Source organism: Manacus vitellinus, unplaced genomic scaffold (assembly GCF_001715985.3).
Source record: "Manacus vitellinus isolate BGI_N305 unplaced genomic scaffold, ASM171598v3 scaffold_17_pilon, whole genome shotgun sequence".
In the NCBI taxonomy this organism is placed as follows: domain Eukaryota; kingdom Metazoa; phylum Chordata; class Aves; order Passeriformes; family Pipridae; genus Manacus; species Manacus vitellinus.
Genome location: NW_021939256.1, coordinates 9,010,312 through 9,033,382, shown reverse-complemented (window position 1 = coordinate 9,033,382; position 23,071 = coordinate 9,010,312). Strand labels below are relative to the sequence as shown.

General features: G+C 38.7%; 1 protein-coding gene across 1 annotated transcript in view; it reads left to right on the top strand.

Moving 5' to 3' along the window:
* Nucleotides 1–23,071, top strand: part of FHOD3 (formin homology 2 domain containing 3) — a 347,160-nt gene that overhangs the window by 202,123 nt on the left and 121,966 nt on the right. Inside the window, exons 7-8 of the mRNA XM_029958902.1 lie at nucleotides 15,147–15,258; nucleotides 22,109–22,203. Of these exons, the coding sequence (XP_029814762.1) occupies nucleotides 15,147–15,258; nucleotides 22,109–22,203 (207 nt within the window). The remainder of the gene's footprint in view (nucleotides 1–15,146; nucleotides 15,259–22,108; nucleotides 22,204–23,071) is intronic.

Here is a 23,071-nt window from a genome sequence, read left to right as displayed (position 1 = left end):
CAATAAAGGCACATCTCACTGTGCAGTGGTTTGGTCAAATATGTTTAGTCTTCAGGTTCACAATAGTGCACTAAGGGTCAAATGTAGAGAAACAGGGACTCTACTAACTGTTCCCCTGTCCTGGTCACCACTGCTGCAAACCTAACTATAGCTTGGTAGCTGCAGCCTCCTAGGAATATACAGGCACATATTTGATTTCAGTTTTCTTATTAAATTACTGTTTGGTATTTTTAGGCTTGTGGTCACATTTCAGGTAATTTCAAAGGATACTCTTATTTCTGAGGCTCTGTTAACCTCACTTGGGAGATAAAAACCCAGTCCAGGCTTGTCTTTGAGCTACACATCCAGATTTCCAGGAAAGTAGGCTTAGGGAGACTTTACACATGCAGATGAGTTAGTTCAGAAGCCCGACTGGACCTGTCAGTTTTGAACATGAGTTTCTAAGCCCTGAATACTTGTCATAGCCGTGTTCTGAGTCTACTGTATAGAAAACATGTTTCTATCCCTTTTGGTCTGGTGTCAAACTAGTCCGAAATTAAGAATGGCTATTATTGTGGTACTGCTGAGGAACTGAAACACAAATTCTGTGAGTCACTGGAGGTTCATCAGCAAACCTCTCAGTATTCTCTGCAGTACTTGAGAAAATTTAAGTCACTTAAACTACAATATCACAGATGTTTACTGTGATCCCAGACTACACCTGGTGTACAGAGAACTATTTGAACCTCATTGCGTAAAAGGTCTTGTCTTCACATGATTTGTGAGCTGAAAAGTGCATTTTGAGCATATGTATGGGCATCTGAACCTTAACATATGTAGAACTGCTTTGTTATATTGAAATAAGGTAATTGCTGTGATCTAGTGAAAATAAGTGTTGTGGATCTTTTTGTACCCGCATGTCCCTTTCAGTATATGTGTGTATGGGTGTGTGAGAGAGAAAGAGAAGGTAAGTTGCAGGTGCCACGCTTCAAAAAATAAAGGGTGCTTTAAAAGAAACATCTAAGGGTCCTCATTTTTTCATTCATGTTTTTCATATAGCTGTTATTATTTAGTCACATTTTATAAATTCGACACAGTCCCGGACAACTAACTGTAGGAGGCTCTGCAGGCAGCTGGGCAAGGGGACCTCCACAGATGTCCCTTCCAAACTCAACCATTTAGTGAATCACTCAAAGTTCCTTCTCCTTTTTCTGCTGTAGTGGCACCCACATACATATGCTTTGTACTTTGAAGAAAACTGTAAAAACCAGATCTTCTTTATGAGTTTTAAAAAAGAAATTTCCTTTTAGTCAAACTACAGTTGGGATCTGGACATGGAGGTGAATCTGAATATTAGAGTTCTCTGAAGGATGATAACAGAGCTGAAGCTGACTTCATCTAATCTGCAAACCTTTGAAACACAGATGAACATGAGTGTGGTTAAAGTTAACCCCAACTTGGGGAACCTTTGCCACATTACCAGAAGTGCTTTAAAAAACACTTCCATTTTTATTATCCAAGCAGGAGTCTGAGAAGTCTTTTTGCACCTCTTTCACCTTTTTGTGATTCAAAACATCTTTTCAGTTTGTATGTTTATTTGATTTGCTGTAAAATTGATGGTGGCTGTGATGAGCTTTGGTTGATAAAAGTCAGAAGAAAGAAGTAGCTTGAGATAGAGATTTTTTTTTATCTCTCTATCTCAAGTTTTTATCTCCTTGAAGACTGAACTTTGTTAAAAAATAATCACCATAATATGAGTGCCGTTATCTACAACAACCTCATGTATTCTTGTAGTTCTCCAGCTATATCAAGAAGTTGCACACCTACTAGCATTTATGAAAACAAAATATCTCCATCTCGGTCCTCTTTCAGCAAAGGAGGGACTTAGAATCGTGTGACACTGCTAGGGCTGTGTACTTAAGCAGTGCCTTAGCTGATACACAGTGACTTGTGTCCCCATAAATCAAGTTTCTAAATGGCTCTGTGAAAGATTCTTCCACTCACCTCAGAAACCCACCACATGGGAAACTGGAAATGTGTCTAGGCTCGGTTACATTTTTGTTTTCATCATGAAGTTCTGTGAATTTAGAAAAAAGCATCTGGACTAGACTGATGATGGGAACTGGATTTGAGGAGAGCAACCTCTTCCAGATTTTGGAAAGCCATGACAAATAGGAGATTGCTGGAGAAATGTGACTGCCTCTGTTATGTTTAGATGTCCCTCAGAAAGCATCTTTATTCATTAACTTTATTTTGCAAGTTATCTAAAACTAAATAAGTATGTCTGGTTTTGCAGTCAAACCTCTTCTTCTGAGTTCCTTTTTGTGCCTCAGAAGTTTGAGAACAGAGAAAAATCTTCAGTCTGTATATGCAATGAAATACTAGTACTCTTACCATTCCATTAATAAGTGGAATATATATATGAATATATATATTCTTTCTCTAGTTTTACTTTATTAGTAATTCTTTCAAGAGGAGTTTGTGATAGGTTTGTTCCATGGTTTCATGTGTGATATTTGTCCTTTCAACAGTTTTATCATTTTGGTAGTTCAAACCATTAGTATGTTGCTGCTTAGGGTGCTTAAAAAGGATAAGCTGTTAACAATTATTTGCTTAAGAAAGATGTTGTAATAGGTAATATTTTATAGTTTGGAGTCTTTGTTGACATACTATCTTCAAGCATTTCCACACATTTCATGCATAGGTTGTTATGATTTTGTGTTTTTACTGTTGAGATGTTGTCTATGAGATTCTACTGTGTCAGGAAAGGACTGCCAATCATATATTAAGCTTACAGGGTTTTTCAGGTGAAGTTATTTAAACCCAACCATAGTTTTGCTATTTAATATGAGTACTTTTTAATGGAACTGTTGAAAGAACAAATTTCACGTGCATAAAACCACAGAATAATAATAGAGTAGTTTTCCACTGTACTTGCAGACTCAAATAGTTTTTCCCCCTGGAGTCCTTGAACTCAACCTTGCTATTATTTAAACAGGACATCGCCAAGGCCACTAACTCTAGCAAGTTGTTTCATAAGCACCAGAACTAATGAAGCAATTTGTTATCTTTCTTTTCCTCCTTCCTTTCTTTCTCCTTCCCATCCCACATGCTCTTGGTGCCTCAGTCTTGCTGTGTGTCCTGTGCCTCTTGTCTTTGGTACAAATGTCAGCCTGCAGCATGGCTGGCAGAAGGCTACGTGAGGACTAATTTTCTAGCTGACTCCCTTTCAAAATGACTGGAAACTAACTTTTCTCTTAAGAGAACAATGACTTGGGGTATTTTGTAATGCCATTTTCAATTCGAGGAGCTCAGTTACTGTCAAGTATGACAATTCAGTTATAGACAATTCAGATGCCATAGAAACAGGAAAGAGTCCACAAGTGGGCAGTGGGAGGGACAGCAAAGCTACCTGAGGAAGCAAGGGTGAAAATGCAGTGCTTCTCATGGCTGTCGTGTGTTTGAATGGGTTTAATTTTGAAAGGAAACTCTGAGAGAAGGTACTCTGGTAGTTTCTTTATTTCTCTGTTTTCCTTTGGCTTTGACCATAATTCATTGGAACCACACATTTTATTGGTGATGACTTTCACAGGCAGGGACAGGGTGACCTCTGAGCTCCACCTGAGCCATTCTGTGCCTTGGCCAGACGGAGAATTAACATCATGAAGACGCTCAAATTTTGAGATGCTGCTTTATACACCATTCCCCTATCAAACATACTGCAGGTCTGAAGCTTGTGAAACATTCTCTACTACTGCCATGAGGAAATTTCTTTTTGCATCAGCTACACGCTAGCTGTATGAATCAGAGGTCTGGCTATGATAGGCAGAAAGTAGTTTGGTATGGAAAATTGATGTGGAGCAAGTGGACTTCCTTCTACATAGTTTCTAATCACTCAGGAAAATGATAATGTAATGATTTAATCTTAAATCTAAAGCCTGCACTTGGAATTTAAAATATTTCTGAAAATACGCATTAGTCAAATATATACAGGGAGGCTTAAAAGGAAAAAAAAGAAGTAAGATTCAATGTTACATGTTCTGTTTGCCTTTTAAATTTACAGTACTTCAGCTTTTCCATACGTAAAATGTGATCAATTGCAGCATGTGCCATAGAACTGTTAGGTCACTTGATTAATTGTAGATGGCTTTCAGATCCCTAAATGCTTTGCATGAGATGTTACCTTAGTACTAGGTTATTTAATCCCTTCTCTCTTTATAATTGATTGCTTTTTGTCTTGAGTAAGGTGACTTTGTATTACATTAGATGTTTTCACAAACCAGGATGTCACTCAGCAGTATAACAAAGCTAAGGGAGTGTGATATGAAAGGGATTTTGGAGAGGGGGTGTGAAGATAAAGTCCTATCTGCAATTAAGTTAATAAAAAATCTTTTCCTCTCCCATTCATTTTGTAACACAGCTAAGGAAATATCAACTTGGCCCTGCCCAAGGAAAAGAAGTTGCTGAAACTGCCATTCTCTTAAAATTTTCCGGTTGCCAGAAGTTCAGCCCAATGACCATCTGTTGAGGACAGCATAGTTCAAGGCTAACATCATAAGTCAATTTAGAGGGCTGGTGTGAAGGCTTGGCATGTAACTCTTCTGTAATGAAAAAAAAAGAGGTGCCAAATGGCCTTAATCATATTTCCCTTATATAGGCACACAAATGCCATTCTTGTGATTGATTTTAGTTTGTAAATTAATTTCTAATGTGGAATTCTAATTCTCTATGGTTTTGTATCTTGTTGCTTATTATCTATTTATCTTACTGTTACCAAAACATAAAATATCACTGTTGCATCCGTTGCTAAACAGATCATCAGGGAATGAATGATCTGTTCAAGAGAAACAGGTTTATTTCTCATTTATTCTGCTCATCAGAAACGCATGTTTTATTTAATAGACATATGACTAATTCCTAAAGACCCATCATGTTTAAACTGGTTTGGTTATGACCTACAGACCTCATTCATTTGCAGTAACTACCAAAAAATGGCCTAGTCAGGCAGTATATTTCCAGATGCTAAGTTGCATTAGAATGACATTATACACATCATGGTAGTTTTTTTTATTTTTGCATAAACCTAGTTTAGTATGTGCTCAACCAAGGTTATGTTGTCTAATGAAAGGAACAGACTTTACTAGACAATTTTGCTCTGTGATCCATAACAGGAAAATGCTAGAACACTGATGCTATATTTAAACAAGGTGCATGTTTATAGAAGACAAAAAGAGAATAAAAATGTCTTTTCCTTATCAAAAACTGTTTGATGGCACATTACACACAAGCATGAGTTTAACCAGAAATTGCTTCTTGTGCTGTTGTAATTTCTCTTGAGCTAAGTGTTTTATACCTTCTTTAAGATAATTCAATCACAATCTTTACCCAGACACAGAAGACAGAGTAGAGGTACTGATTGTGTTCATTTGCCTGGAGTCCTAAAAGATACCAGCATTTGGGAAGGGTTAATAAAAGCGTCAACAGATTGAGTATGATGAAACTGCACAATTTGAAGAGAGAAAGAAAATAAAATCTTAGTGTAAATCTTTACAAGCGAAGCATAATTCCTGTTATGGACACAGGCTGATGGCAAATTACCAGTGAAATATTTTTGTTTTGTGTTTTGCAGTGGAAAAAACTAAAACTTTAATTGAAACCAAACCCTTCTGTTTCAGCAATATCTGAAAGAGCAAAAGAGAAAGGTGCTCAAAACTGTGTAATAATTAATAAGTATGTGGTTGGGTCCTTGACAAAGGTGCAATGACACCAGCTCAGGAGTCACTTGAGAATAAAGAAGTTTAATCCTTTTATGTCCTATAATCTCCAAATCCTATCCTGTCCTCCCTTCTAACTCAATAATCACATGTAATTTTTACACAATGAACTGTTCTTAAGGAAGACACTGGGGGGATTGGTCTGGTTCAAGGGGAGTAAAACAAGACAAGATTACTTTTACTTTATGTGTTTTCCTAAAAAGCTGTGAATGGTCTTTCATTCATCCTGTCATAAAACAAAAAAACCATCATTTTAGAGTACTTCATGGGACAAGAAAATCCCTTCCCTACCTCCCCAAGATTGTCATTGCTATTCCAAAAGGTGGAGAGGGGAATGCCCAAAAAAACCTTGTAGCATCTCCTGTCTCATTCCAGGCTCTGCAGCCTTTAGGTTTTTTTTCAAACAATGTCTCTTTGATGTGGCAATTGCTGCATGAGTTCATTAGAAATGGCTTAACACATACTCTTTCAAAGCTCTCATCAGAATTGCCTGTATTCATCTGAGAACCACTTTGACTGCAATATGCTTTGATTTGTTGTATGAATTGCCTGTGTACAGATTTTTTTTCATTTTTCCTCCTGCTTCTGTACCATGATTGATGTTGGAAATAATAATTTCCAGGCATGAGCCTTTTTTTTTCCTGTTGACCATTCACTAATCACTATTTGCTTATCCCTGTGTTTTGTTGGTAAACCAGATGAATTTCTTTTTAATAACCTTCTTTCTCTTCATGTCAGAAATCTCACCACAGATAAATGACAGATACATACCACATATGTAACAGCACACAATTCTTACAATCATTACCCAGTACATTTGCAAAGTTCTGAGAAACTTTGTTTTAAGAATAGTAAATGCGTGTATTTCTCTGCTGTTCCTAGCATTACATGTTCTATATTTAACTGTTGCTTCCCATGCATCTCAGCTTTGTGATACCTCCCTGTACCATACACATGCCTTGACTTGGGCAGATGATGCCACTCTGAAAAGAAAGGCAGGAGTTGGCATGTCTTCATTACAGTCTGTAAAGCAACTTTTGGGGCCTCAGCACATATGAACTCTTTCTACCTTCCTAGAAAAGGGTGATTAAACTAATTTGGAAAGTTTTGTGTGGTATTCTGTAGGTTAAGTTTCTAAATTTTACATCATTCTCCTTAAAAGAGGCTGCCTTAAGGTTTGGATGGAAAATTAAGCTGACTAGAAACACTTGACTTAGGTGACACAGAAGGATTTCATTCTTCTGATCATTCCTGCATTCAGGAACTATGAATAAAAAGGAACTGAAACACTAACTAGAGTTGTTACCAGTTTTTGGAGTGAAGTAATTGACCTCAAATGTCACTTTGGAATAGAGAGAGAACATAAAGAACTTGGATTGTTTCTGTGTTCTGTAAGGCATTTAAAAATCCTAGTAACATAGAATTTCAAATATTTCCCCTCCTAGTGTCTTTCCCCTTCCTTATTGACACTCCCAAACCCCAATTTGTCTGGGTTATGTAAGGGGTCTCTACAACACATTTTCAAACTCTTGCTGTAGACGTTACTGTTCTTTCCCATGTTTAGCCAGTCGTGCATATTTCTGAGATAGCTGGTCTTTAGTCATCCTGTCAGAGGTGGCTCTTCCTGCTTATGCATTCAGTGCTGGGGCTCTTGGCTGTCTTGCTGCAGAGTGAATGTGGGAAATGTCTAGTAAGATGCTGAATGCAGTGGAGACATCCTTTTACATAAATACAGGTGAATAGCTTGTGAAATACTGAAATGCAATTGTTCCAGAGATTTGAGAGAAATTAATATTTATCAAAAAATACTGGGATGTTGTATGTGTCAGGTAAACTATATTTTTAAAAGACTGGCTACAAATATGCATCCCTGTCAAAGGGCTTTTGTATGCCATGGATGTGCATACTTGACACTGCCTACCTGGTCAAGAAATAGGGTCACCCTCCCTCTGTTTTATATGCTCCTGGTTTATGGGCTCTAAATACCTTAATTTTTACCAAAGTTATGCTATGCAAAGGATATCAACATAAGATTATCCAGTTGTCTGTCCTCATCATCATCTGCTTTCCCTATTAAATTTCTGATTTTGAGATGATTCTCTGTGAACAAGAATGTACATGGTCCAAATGCATTTTTACCTTCTAGGGAAAGAAAACAAAAAAAGAAACTGGCATGATTCTGGGAACTGCCACAAAATACAGACACCTTATACCAGAGCATTGGTAACATTGTGTTGTGTGGTCATTAGAGGCAAACATTTATAGCAGATAGACAGCTCTCATTGCCCATATCCAAGTAATGCTGGAGTTGAAGCAGAACCCTGAGGTTTCTAGTACTGTGTAAACCCAAAGTAAAATAGTAAAGTGGTAGAAACAAGCTTTTATTCCAGTATATATACTCTTGTAATATATATATTAGTTTCTTTGTATATGTGGAAGTGTGTATGTAGTGTATATATATGTATCTGTGATTTTACCAGGTGCTAAAGGAGCTTTTGAACTATTAGTGACAACAAATATGACAGAAAAATAGAGCTGATACAAACCGTGGTTGAATCCCAAGTTATAATCTGGAAATGTTATGATACACACTTTTCATCACGCTTCACTATAGATCTTTGATTTTTTTTTTTCCCCTTACAGTTCTATCCTTGTACATCTCATGAGATTTATCCAGAGGCAAATAAGCTAAAGCTGTTCTTAGGTGTGACTCCTCTGTCTGAACAGGACAGACATGTTGGGAACAACAGATATGGAAATATATGGAACATCTGATGTACAAAATCCTAGGAGAATCTCAATGCTTTTTTGTTTATGCACATCTAACTTTTTAATAGATAAAGTGAACATTACCTGTACTGGCCTTGGCAGTAGTGCTGCAAGTTCAGAGTGGATCTTGTTAGGACTAATTTTTCTCATGGCAGGTTTTATCTGGCACTTTTTGTAAATCTTCCTTTTCTGTCTCTTTTTTCTTTGCCTGTGATTCTTGAAAATTACGTTTTAAGGATACTAAGTCATAGTATAGTCATATGATAGGGTGATTTGTGTTTGAAGGAACCTTAAAAATTATCTTGTTCCAACCCCCTGCCACTGGCAGGGACACCTTCCACTAGATCAGTTTACTCCAAGCCCCATTGAACCTGGCTCTGAATGCTTCTAGGGACAGGGCTTCCACACCTTCTCTGGGCAACCTGTTTCCGTGCCTCACCACCCTCATAGTGAAGAATTTCTTACTAACATATAGCATAAGCCTACTCTCAATTTAAAGCCACTACCCCTTCTCTTCTTAAAATCCGGGAAAATTATAGGTGTTTCTTTTAGCATCACACCATTTGATTCTGTTTACTCATTCTGAATAAGAAAATATGAATCTGAGCACAAGTGAGTAGTATGCCATTGTGTGAATGAAGGCCAAACACATCTAGGGCTGGGTTGACAGGAGTGTAACCACCAAGTTGAAGGAAGTGCCTTTTCCTGTTTGGTGCTGATAAGACTGCACCACAAGTTCAGGAGTCCAGTTTTGGGCTCCTCAGTATGAGATAGATGTTTACCTACTGGAGCAAGTCCAGTGTGTGTTCACCATGATGGTGAGGTGGGGTGGAGCACTTGATATATGAGTAAGGGAAGTGGGTTTGTTCACCTAAGATAAGAAGGAAAGTCATATTAGGGCCATTCCAACTTTAAGTATTACTCTGAGATTCTCTCAAGGCCAATATTTATGTTTTCCTTTTTTTTGATTATTACAAAGGAAAACATTATATTGTGATAATATTAGATATTACAATATAACTATATAAATGCTATATATTTATTTTATATACTATATTTGTTATTTATTATAATAAATAGTGGGTTTATATATATATACTATATATAATGTATTTTATTTAAATATATATATAAAACCTTGCATTCTGGGAAGATCTTTCCTCTTTTTGTGAACAGAAGGTGATTTTAGCCCCTTGTGAAACACAAAATTTAACTGCATTACAGGTGCTGGCAGGATGCCAGTGGGCTCTTTCTGCAGCACTACATCTGAAGTCAGAGGCATCCTTGCACCTCACAAGAAAGAAGGGTTCCAGCTTCCCTATGCACCTCTCACTGGCAGGCTGGACACTGGTTGCACTGGGTGTTTCTTTAGCTACAGCACTGCTTGGCTGTATCCTATCAAGCAGATGAGCATGTGGCCTGCAGTAAGTCCATGTCTGCACTTGGAATAGGACCCGAAGGATGTGGATGTAGTAAATCTTCATTTAAAAATCCAATACCCATTTCTCCTTTAAATTTAAATAGTGTAAATCCAAACCAACTCCCAGAGTAAAATATTTTGTTCATTTTTCTTTTTCCTTTCTTGTTTAAAAAAAAAATAATTGAATCCTAAATGTTTAAATCTGACCTTTATAAATATTGCTTTGGTCTTTAAGTCAATGAACTTTGTGACAACATTCCTTGTGAAGGCTAAAATCTTTCCTGACAAGTGATTAACAACTGGGATAAGCCCTTCCATGAGATATGAGTTTTGCAGCCTGTTGTGTGGTATCTTTGGCTGAGTCTGTAATTGTCTAAACATAAAGAGATAAAAAGGAAAGGTGCTGCCAAACTGCACTGTAAAACGTAAGGTGAGAAGGAGGGAAAAGGTTTATAATTTTTCTTCCTTTTACATTGCCAGCTGCATCTTATCTTTAGCCAGAAGATGCTAACATCATTTCCTGTCTATGAATTGACTTGCACATCATACAAAAACACAATATGAACTTTCTTTTCTAACTTAATAGCAGTTTTGATACTTCAGTGCTTTGACATTCAAGAATCCTGATTTAATCTCAGAACTGTTAAAATATCACTTTACCAAGCCAATGAGTGTGTATATTGCCTCAATGAGCCTTCTTTTTTAACTAAGCAGTAATATTTAAGATGGAAATTTGGATTTAATTGCAACAACCAGTGTTTGCAAAGTGAGGATAACAGGACCTTTTTTGAGCTAGCATGTCTAAATCTTTTATTGCCCTTCTGATATCTAGTTCTGTTTGAAGTAATAGTGTGATTGTCTGTGGACTTTTAACAGAACTGTGACTATTGAAGCAGATTCACAAAGCAGTTGAGCCCATCTTCAATACTAAATAAAAACCAGAAAAAATATCCCAGAAGACATATTAAAAGCTTTCCTGAAGTTTTTAACAGCGATTCAAATTATTAGTGATTCACCTACTTGTGAATGAAATATGAAACTTGTTTCTATTGCTCCCATTGCTGTGCCATCTGGGTACATCATGTGAAATAAAGTGGTAGCAGTGACTGGCAAGATCTCCCGTGACCTCACAAAAGGAAGCAAAAAAGTCAAAGAATTGCTACTCTTTTTTTCCTGTTAAGCAATCTCCCAGTTTTGAGATTTAGTTATTTTATTTGCAATGTAGCTGTCTACTGTTTAATTAATTGAAAAGGTATGCCCTGCAAACACGTTTTAGAACTCACTCATGAAGCTGTGAGGATCTCCTACTTTGACAATCACCACAGTTAATCACAAATGGGAACTTTCTGAATAGCTCTGGTATTTTGAAAGTTGTGAAACAGTCATTCTTGGTCTTGGTTGAAACCCTTCCCATTGTGATACCCGACACTTAACATATCACCAGCAGCATGCATGAGCTGCCACAGGCAGATCAGGCCCACAGGTCATCATGAAGTGAACATTTAGAAGATAGGCTATGTGAGAAAATTCACTGTGCTTCACATGGGTCCTGGCAGCAGGTATCCCTGAACAGACCTTTCAGAGACTTCTTGGTGCCACGGTGGATAATTAGAGTTGATTTCAGTGTGAGCATGTCAGACTCTGGACTGTTCCTGTGTCTGGAGGTGACAGGCAATCACATGTCTTGGAGGGTCTTTGGCTGGTTGAAGACTTCAGTCTCCTAGAAGCAGTGCAGCTTCTGTCAAGAAGCACTGTTAAAGCAGTATTAGAAAGTACTGCAGGATGAGCACAAAGATTATGTGGATTAAGGTAGTTAGTAAGTCCCCAGTATAGGCATTGTGCAGCGTAGTCTAGGACTGCAGTGCTTAGTTTTGTCCTTGCCCAAGCTGTCCAAAGCAGCAGACAGGCTTAAAAGTGCCCACAGGGATCTCAAGTGCCATTTTCTATTGAGCAGGAAAAAGCATTGTTTCAAACGCAGGTTTTCTCAAAGCTAGTGTCTGTGCTGATTGCAAGCAGAACGCAGCTGTTGCAGTTCGAGGGGCTTCTGGGGGGTCACTGCCACCCATTCTGTGAAGGTTTTCAGGGCTGGAATCACCCCACCACCACCTGTCCCTCGTGGCAGGGACAGGCGGCGGAGGTACTTAAGCCAGGAGACAGAGACCACATAGCACGCAGGGAATCCAGCAGCGAAGAAGAGCCTTTATTCAAATTTCCCGCAGCTTATAAGGGCTGCTGGGCCAAGCAGGGGATTGGCCATTTGGCTAGCCAATGCAAGGAGACAATATAATAACTATGGCAACACAGAAACCAATGGTAGGCAAGTGAGTTAACAACTTCCAAACCCCGGCACACGGCCATGGTATGCACCTTCGCTGGAAAGAAACTCCCCTTCCAGCACTGATTGACTCTTTATTTGGGGAGTTGGATAAGCTCTGAAAATTTGCAAATTGAGGAACTGAACTTACAGTATCCTTCTAGTACCTAAATGACAAGCAAAACATAGCTTTTCTAATAGCTCCTTTTCTCCAGGACTACTTCTGAGTGGTATTTATTCCTTAAAATACCATCTGTTAGTTTGGTAGACACAGGAGGCTGATACCGGCAGACAGCACCCAAAATCAACCAGCTTGAGCCTTGGTCTGGTGCAACTGCAATGGGCCTCCCTGAGGCTTCATGGCAGGTGCATAGGGAGTAGCTCCTTATTACAGCAGCTGCCATGGCCAGCAGGCATCAGTTTGAGCAAAGATATTGCCAAAGGTTCTTCTTTCTGGAAGAAAAAGAGATTTGCAAAAACAGAATTAAGCCTGGTATATCTCCGACTGATTGCTGTCAAATGGAAACGTATGGGAACTTTGCCATACAGCATTTACGTGTAAATGCATCTCAGTGTCACCGTGTGGCCAAGCCTTGAAGTTTTAAGAACCATCAAAAGCAATATCCAAGATTTCCGTTCTAGGGAAAGGATCCTGATCAGATTAGGAGGCAGTATGTAAGTGGTTATCTGGGAAGTATGTTACTGCTAGAATAGTTTACAGTAATCTGGTATAACTGCTATTTTACAAAGTAACATTACAAAACAAGTGAAGACATTTTGGAAATTCCTTCAATATGTCTATTAAACAATTGAACTTGAATGCTAAGGGAAATGTCATTGCAGAGCAGAAACACCATGGTATTGGCCTGACAGGCAAATACGCAGTTGTCCAGTGCAATTTTGGGAAAAGTGATTTGTTGTGTTATTGGGTTTCAATTTCCTTTACTTTGACTACCCCCTATATCTGTGAAGTATCACTGAAGCAGTACAATTGCAAATTAGGCTAACCAAGTGTCTTAAGGGGCCTGGTCAGGTTTGTTACTGGGATTTCCTGGCTGTCAGCCCTAAAATGAAACAATTTGATAATACATCAAGCCTGAAAGAGTCTAGATTCAACAGTGGAGTATTTCTCATTGCCAGTAGTGCCATTGCAGTGCATTAAGCTCAATTCCACATGAGTGAGTAAAACCCAGGAAGCTACGGAAATAGCTGGGTCACTGGTGACACCAAAGTCTGTGTTTATAGCAGCAAGCTGCATTGTAGGTCATTACCTTCAGGTGAGCTCTAGTACATCTCTGTGAGTGGCTGCATGAACGCAGCCTATGCCTGTTGCACTTGCAGTCTTTTTTAAAAAATAGACACAGTTGCTGTTTTAGTATGCATCTATGCTAAATGAATAATGGTGATTTTTTTGTCTCTTAGGAGAGTTGTGTTGAGAAGACTTTAAAAAAAATGAGGGAATGGGACTAAGCCAATATTGACAGAAACTGTATATATCTCTGAAACAGTTTAGCAATATGATTTTTTTTAGCAACGATTTTTTTTGTTTTTTACTTCACCTCTGGGTGAGACATTTTAATGACCAGGTGGTTGTGTTTCAGAGTGCCTATCAGCTCAGTGTAACGAGACAAAGACATGGACTTTCTGGAACATGGTTTATCTCCGCATGAATGCATCCTAAAATAGATTTAAAAAATTTGTCAGTTGCAGAGGAGAGAGTAATGTCCACATTACTGTAGCTGTCTCATTAAAAATCTTACATGTCGTTGGATATATTCGTTGCAGACCAATGTAGAAGAAAAATACAGTAAACTTAGAAATACGTGGGCTTTTTTTCTGGAGTTTGATTCAAGCACAGTAGGTTGGAAAGTGTGTTTCTGAGACCAGCAGCGTGTCACCATTTATTTGGCTTTAAATCCATTGTTTAGGTTGAGGGTATAGCAAATTTAATCTAGAATCAATTGTTGCAGTAAAAACCTTCTCAGCTGGGCATGTAGAACCCTGGCTATTAAAAAACCCTTCCCTTTCACATCTCCTTTTATTAAAAACTCCAAATATTGCCTTAAATAAAGGGCTGTTTTTTCACATACCTTGTCATGCCAAGCAATCGTACTTGATCATCCCTAGAAATTCTCACTCAACTCTTTTAGTCGAATGATCCTCTCTGGAAACAGGAGATCTGTGATGAAATTGATAGAGTTTGACTATTGATCTCCAGTAGATCAATTTTACCAATGCTGATTCTTTGATGAACTCTCTCTCCTGGGGTTGTACAAAAAAAAAAATAAATTTGAAATCTTGCAGGCAGAATGCTCAGTTCCAGTAAATCACACATATCATGACAGGGTGGGGTTTAAACACACTTCCTCCCAAGTTCTGTTTAATAGTGAGGATCAATCTATTTAATAATGTAAGCATTAAACAGTAACATAATAAGAAGAGAAGGAAGTGTAAGGAGGAAATGATCCCATCGTACAGCATTTTGACAAGATTAAAGGCTTACAGCGAAAGGAGGAAATAAATGTGTTGAGAAATAGAGAAATATATGCTTTGTTAGTTCGGTAGGTTCTAAGTACATCAAACCTTGGACAGCAGCGTTGGGGATATGCATGGGTGGGATATTCAACCTTTTGTTACATGTGGCAGTGTTAAGCTTTCATTTAGATTCACTGACTGTTGGGACTCCCCTAGAAGAGCACTGTGTCCAGTGAATGAAATTTTCAGCCAGCTGGCTACCTTTCATTTCTGCAGTGCTGTCACAGCTTAATCTCGTCTGTTCGTCTGTTATTACCAGATGTGGACTGCTGCACTTGCATCTTGCCCAGTGTCATTTCACACATCTGGAAGTGCTGTGGTTTGCAGTATGACAAGTTGCACTCTTTTCTTTTAGTTTCGCCTGGTGGTAAAGACAGCGCTGAAGCTGCTGCTGGTGTTTGTGGAGTATACTGAATCCAACGCACCGCTTTTAATCCAGGCAGTATCTACTGTTGATGAAAAGAGAGGTGAGTAACCTTACTTGGGGGTTGCAAAATTCCAGCATCACTGAGATCAAGGTGGCATTTTATCACTGATTTCAGTGGCTATAGAGTTGCTGTCATGATGCCTGCTTTGTGCAACATATCCTTCATTTCTTGATTAACAGCATATTGTGTTTTTATAATCTACGATTGTCTGAGGAATTAATTATAATGAGAAAGTGAAGAGTGAAAAGATGAGGAACTCGATTGCCTCCCTGAGTACCACAGTCATTGCCCCGTCCCTGCACTCACATGCAAAGTAAACCCCCTTGTATCTTCCAACCTCAGAGGCTCCTCCAGGCAAGACCACTTCCTTCTGAGAAGCAGCAGTCTGATTTAGAAGAGAAAATGATATCTAATCAGTGTAATCCCTTTGAAGAGAAAGACGAGGTCAGTAATAGTACAGGCCTTATAGTAAAAGCAAAACCATCTGTTGTTACATTAAAATAAAGCCCTTGAGCAGATATTTTACTATGAAATCTGTTACCCTTCAGGCTCATGAAAAATACTTGAATATGTATACTGTATTTTTTACAAATAAATAGAACAAAAATGGTTCTTTCTTGTTCTTCCCACAAAGCCATCACTAAGCTCCTGGGGCATTCTCTCTTGATGCAAAACATTCCTTTGCCTCAAGGAGCATTTTTGAGGTTAGGAGATCCATTGTTGTGGTCTCAAACATTGAGGTTGAAAGCAAGGTTCCCTCTGTGGAGCAACTGCCTCCATGCTGAACTTGTTTGAGTGACTTGATATGGTAAAAGTGAAACAAGAAAATGTTGGGGGTCGGGGAGAAAAGAAAGGTGGTGCCAGAAATAGGAGAAAGGAGCCAGATTTTGCTTTCAACTATCAGAATGCATTGAGAAGAAAAAACACAAATTGTCTCTTATGACAGGGAAGCAGGCAGGGGCAATTCAAAAACAATGAACTCTGCAGGTTGGCTTTCTGTTTTGAATTAAAACCATTAAACGTTACAATACCATAAGCATAAATGTAATTACAATATTCATGTAATTGTGAGCGTGATGATTTATTTTCGCAGTCATTCTTAGGATTTCCTCAGCTTTCTGAACTCACTGGTATTCTCAACATGTGCAAAGTGCCATCTGTTCACATGCTGGTAAACCTCATTAAAGAAAAAAGAGAAAGGAAGATCCTAAACAAATTACTATGCTTTGTGTATTCCCTTCTGTATCTGTAGAACAGCCTTAGGCAAACATTTACATGTCCCAAAGTAATAAAACAACTTAAGCAGCCACATAAGACTTGAAAAAAACCTGATGGTTGTAGTTAGATGAGTATATGTTAGGAGCATGATGAGAGGTTTTATGGGAATTCTCATACCTGTATTTTGGTGGATTGTCTTGAAAATAACCCAAATATCCTGTTTTCCCTTCTTCCTTTTTTAAAAAATTATTTTAATTGAGAAGTTGTACTTAGCTCCTTAAGAGATTTTTTTCTGGTTTTATATTTAGTTCCCTTTTTAGGTCATCGATATAATAGTCATAGAGTCATTTTGGTTGGAAAAGACTTTCAAGACCATTGACTCCAACCATTAACCAAACACTGCCAAGTTCATCACTAAACCATGTCTCTCAGTGATACATCTACATGTCTTTTAAATACCTCTGGGGATGGTGACTCCACCAGTTCCCTGGGCAGCCAAAAGCTTGGCACCCCTTTCCATGAAGACATTTTTCCTAATATCCAGTCTAAACCTCTCTTGATGCAACTTGGGGCTATTTCCTCTCATCCTGTCGCTTGTTACCTGTGAGAAGAGTCCAACCCCCACCTCACTACACTCTCCTTTCAGGTAGTTGTAGAGAGTGATAAGGTCTCCCCATCAGCCTCCTTTTCTCCAGGATAGAGAACCCCACCACTCTCAGCCACTCCTCATAAGACTTGTGCTACAGACCCTTCAACAGCTTTGTTTCTCTTCTCTGGACACACTCCAGCACCTCACTGTCTTTCATGTAGTGAAGGACCCAGAAATGAACACAGGATTTGAGGTGCAGCCTCACCAGGGCTGAGTACAGGGGGATGATCGCTTCCCTGGACCTGTTGGCCACACTGTTTCTGATACAGGCCAGGATGCCATTTGCCTTCTTGCCCACCTGAGCACACTGCTAGCCCATGTTCAGCTGGCTGTCAACCAGCATTCCTGGGTCCTTTTCTGCTGGGCCACTTTCCAGCCACTCTTTCCCCAGCCTGTAGCGCTGCATGAGGCTGTTGTGTCTGAAGTGCCAGGACCTTTTTGATCCTCATACAATTGGCCTCATCCCATTGATTCACCCTGTGTCATCAGTCCTTCCTGTCCTCCAGCAGATCAACACTCCCATCTAACTTGGTGTCATCGATCTCAAACTGACTGAGGGTACCCTAAATCATCCAGATTGTTGATAAAGATATTAAATAGGACTGTCACCAACACCGAGCCCTAGGGAATCCTACTAGTGATCAGCTGCCAGCTAAATTTAACTCCATTCACCACTATGCTCTGGACCTGGCCATCCAGAAGTTTTCTACACAGCAAACAGTGCACCTGTCCAACCTCCGAGCAGCCAGTTTCTCCAGGAGAATGCTCTCGGAGACACTGTCAAAGCCCTTCACTTTTAGCTGTGGATGTGCTATGTTTTAATTTATATTTTTAAATTGAGGAGTACCAACCTTTAATGACTGACAGAACAGAAATACAGAGGAAGAAAAAAGCAGTGTGCCTTTTCTTCAACCATTGTCATAAATCTCACAGGTATGTAATTAGGTTTAGCACTGCTTTGATAAAAGTCCAGTGTTTCATGTACATACAAGGTGATGAGATATGACATAATTCTTCAACATGTGTACCACACGTGATTAACATAAAGTACCCCATATTAACTCAACCTGGTTTCAAAGCAATCCCATCTGTGGTTTCTATGTGTGAATACATCCATATGCAAACTGAAGTACAGAGATCCACAGAAGTACCAGCTTTACTCTCAGATGCAAGCAGACCATAAGTGAATAACTGCATGGCCCTCATCACATAGGAAGTAGCTTCTACTTACAGTTCCATCTAGCTCCCCCCTTCCTCCCACTCTTTCTTGTTTTAGAACCCCAGAGGAATATGGTCTCTTTTCAATTTAAGCATACCAGACTACACAGGCTCTGGAAAGTGGAGCTAGTGTTGCACTCTGCTGTCTAGGCTGCTTTATCATGAGCATATTTTAGGTCAGAGATTAAAGCCCCGTGACTGATCTGGACACTGTCACGTACTAATTTTGAATTATCTGCTACCCAACCTGTTATATTATTTGTAATTATCTGCTACCCAACTTGTTATATTATTTGTAAATGGCCCTCATTATCAGTTCTCTGCTTTTCCTGCCATTTTATTCATAGTTAGATATGCACTAAATTAATGCCCATGCTCTGGGTAGGAGCATCTGGAAGAATGTAAGTTCACTCATATTTAAATAGCCTGGAGTACAAGATGTTGAGGTCTTTCAAAGCGTATTAATACCTTTCCATCCTGTGTCTGTTGGAGACAGACACTCTCTAAGTTGATAGCATTACTCATGTAAGTTTCTGCTCTTGTGCAAGGTTCTTCCTGCTCTATATATACTGTGCACATCCTTTGTAGCTGGGATGTCAAGATTCTGTGTATGACATGAATTGCACCATTAAAATAAGGATTTAAAGAGGAAACTGAGAAAACTCTGAAACTTAATGGCCAATGTTATTCAATAAACAGAGTGTATTAATGTAATATAGGCTTAGCTGTTGCAGCCTCACAGTTTTGTGTGTCTATGCACCATGCTTGATTACTTGGAACACTGTAAGTAGCATCAGGGTTGAGGCTCCAGCCCTCCTGTGAGAATGGCTGCAATAAAGACCTCTGTCCAGTGACGAGCCTGTAAAGGGCAGTCAAGCAGTTCTCATTTTACCCATTAGAAGGCAGGAGAACGCACACAAAACTCGACCTCTGCTGTTTTACTTCACAGAGCCTGTTTCATCACTCCTATCAATTTTACCACAAGTTTTGCATAAAAGTCATAACCTTATGGGAACATCCCGATCTGCTCCCAGAAGAATCTCTGGGATGCTACATCATCATTCTTCTACATCGGGATTGACTGAAGGAGAAAATTCACCTATTCCCTAACTAGAATCAACAGGAGGTGGTACTGTCAATGACTTTGATAGAACTATTCTAATATGTACCAGATTAAACCTTTCTTTTCAAATGCTGTTTTCTTCATTATGATCCCAGTCTGAACAGGTCTCTCTTTACTTTAAGCATACTGGACTGCACAGGCTCTGGAAAGTGGATCTGGAAGTGGATGAGAGCAGACACCTGCTCTCGATCTGCACATATCCCATGTTGTCTGTATCATAGGTTGGAAACTATAGGCCCTCATATCTTAGCAAGGACTATTAACCCAACTACAGTAACGCAGTAAGTTCATGGTGCAACTTCCACACCAGAACTGCCTTGTCCCTGGGTGGGTAGATGGCCTTATGGCTATTTCCATGTTCACTTCTTGTCTGTTCAGATTGAGATCATAATGGGGAAAATATAATTTCAAAGGAAAGGTTTCATCTAGTACAGAGTGTAGCTTTATCAAAGTCATTGATAAAGAGTACTGCCTCCTCTTGACTGTAGTTAAGGAATAGATGAAGAATTTGGAATTAAAACCTAGATTTTGGAAATTGTCTAAGTTTAGTAGCAGCAGCATAATGAAAGCCTCTAAAAGATAGATGAGCTATTACAGGGCTTTACTTGCCTTTCAGCTATTTACTTGCCTTACAGCTACTTGCCTTACTAGTAAGCGTACCTGATTAACAATTTTTAAAAATTGTATTCTAAAATAAAAAAGCAGTACATGTAGAAGAAAATTATATATCATTCTTGCAGGAAAAAGCGAGGTGACCCTAAAATTATTCTTTTGTAATAATCAAGAGATATTGAGACATTCAAGAAAAATAAATCAAACACATGGATGCTGTCTAAAAAACAAACCAGTATTATTCCAATAAGAATAAAACCTACCTGCAAAAATAAAGGCAGATTTCGCTAGAAGGACTCTCACTAAATAATGCAGTGGATTAAATAATTCATTTTTTATGTTGTTACCAACTCATTTTTGTTTCCAAATGGTATTGTTATAAGTTAGACTTGCATGGTTTCCCTGTTTTGTTTCTCTTTCTTATTTCCTTCCATTTTTTATTTTTTCACGGGAAACCACAGGAAGGCATTTTTGTAGTGAGGATATCATTCCTGCTGATCATATATCATTTGTGAGCTGAGTGAATTTGTTCCACATGTCTTTGAACATGCACTGCCCAAAATGTCTGGCAATATAGAGAACCTGGTAAAGAGGTGTCTAGTGTATTTTCATTACAGACATGTATTTGAATTAGCATTTAATTAGTAATGCACATAAATACTTCTGGAGAGCTGAGAATTAATCCCCCTCCTTCGCTGATTTTGCTTGAGATGAAGCTCTGATTTATTATTCAGTAGTAAGGATCAGAGGCTGTCTCAAAGAAAGGGGGAGAGAAAACAGGAGAAATATTGCTGTCTGCACATTTATTAGTAGACAGGTTTTCCACATGCTGCACTACCATTGCCTTGAAAATGCAGATCCTTGGTTAGCAGAAATCTGATGTCTGTGTAGCAGGGTATATATGTAAGGTATTAGCTTGATTAAACAAGGGCTGTTATCACTGTGAGAGTAATGCAGAGTTTAGACCTCAGGGTTACTGATCAGTCAGCAACAGGTGGTTGTGATGGCACATTTGCATTTTACTGCCTGATTATACTCAACTCTCATTCCTATAATGTTATGGGGATGTGGACTGTTGAAATACTCTGTTTCCCTCTGAAGTTCAAAGACTCTCACAGTTACACTTGTGTAGTTGAATTGAATATCTCTAGCGTAAGGTTAGCTCTCTACTTCGTCCTCCTCACCTCTAACTTTACTCCAAACAGAACACTGAATTATAGTCTTTCAGTATTTACTTCACTTTTCATAGATAAAATTTAGTAGATGCAACCATCTTACCATTTAGCCAAATAAAATAGGATGGTTTTACACGGTACCTTCCACACAAGAGATTGTCCTGAGTCTGATGTTTTTAGCACAATAACTCACTAGGCCACTAGGGTTTGGTTGTCAGATAAATATGCAAATTCAAATCAATATGCAAATCAAGCATGTCATAACTAAAAGCACAAATTTTGACCTTACTTAGTGGAAAATGAGAGAAATGTATCTGAAAATTCTGTAGATGGGTTTCTTATTAAAATAATTTGAGAATGAACCACAGCAAAATTCTTTTCCCCTCTTTGATCATTTCTTTTATTTCTTTAACCTGTAATTTGAGAAGACTGTTTCTCTGCCACACTGTTTTGTTACCTTAATGCAGCATAATTCAGCAATAGCACCAGGGATATGAGCAACAGGCACACTGAAAGCATAACTTATAGGGTTTTGCTGAAGATTTATCAAAGCCTATGTGAACCTATATCAGGTTCAGTAAAATTCCTCCCACCTGATTTTTAGAAGTTCTATGTCAATCACACTGGGCTAACAAAGCTTTCTTCATCACCAAGGAAGAGAAGTTGGTACCTTTGGAGAAAGTGTACCTGGCATACTTTAGATCCCTGGATTAGGCTGCACTGTAGTTTTCATTGTCTACATTAACTTCACTCTCAGGGAAGCAGGAGAGACTGTAGAGAAAGCTGGATCTTTCCACTGGAACTTTCCTCTGGCCACATAAACCATCTTGTGCTACTTCTTGGATAAGTTTCCATTTTGATCCCTATAACCAAGAGTTTCTGCTTTTCCTCTAGGAACCAAGCCATGGTCCAACATCATGGAGATACTGGAGGAGAAGGATGGGGTTGATACCGAGCTACTGGTTTACGCAATGACCTTGGTTAACAAGGTTTGTTTACTTTTTTAGCATAACTGGTGGACATAGTGTTTTCAGTTGTATGATAAACTTCCCTGTTGAGAGTACATGGCAGAGACCTGTCATGGAGAAGTTGCAGATCATGCTGTAATCAATCAGCACACTCTTGTTACTTGTGCTGCAGTCACCCCAAGGCAGTGGCTGGGAGTAGAATTGCTATTTTGCTAGATGCTTTGTGAAACTGTGGTATGACATGGTTCCCAATGCTGCAGTGCTAAATGAAAACTCAACAACTAACTCAACAGATTATCCAACGGGAGAAAGAAAGCAAGTGCTGGTGAAAAGAGCACATGCTCACAAAGGCTTGCATTGTACACAGTTTTCTAGTTCAGATAGTTTAGGTAGGTTTTTTTTAATGCAAACTAAGTATAATGAATTTAACAGGTCTGAGTGCTAATAAGAGTACTTCTGCTTAAAAAAGTAAGGTTACATTTTTTTCTTATTTCCTTATATTTTATGGTGACCTGATTTACAAGTAATAGTCTTACAGTAAAATCAAATGTTTTCAGAAGTATTCACTTGTGCTATTGAGCAGAAAAAAATGGAGAAAATGGAAAGGTCCATGACAGTTAGAAATGTATTAGTGTAAATACCTTAAAAATCAGCATCTAGTCCTAGACAAATCTTAGGGTAACTAAAATTGAAGATTAATTTTTAAAGGGACAGAAGATCAACATACTACTGGCAAATCAAACTAACTGTGTGGTTTATGGTTATACTTAATAAGACAGAGTATTTGGAAATATTATTATTACTCATTATATTCACTTGAAGATCCTGAGTTTGTTGGCTGCCAGTTTATTGGGGTCTTGGCTACATGGTAGGGGTTCTGGGTTGCTCT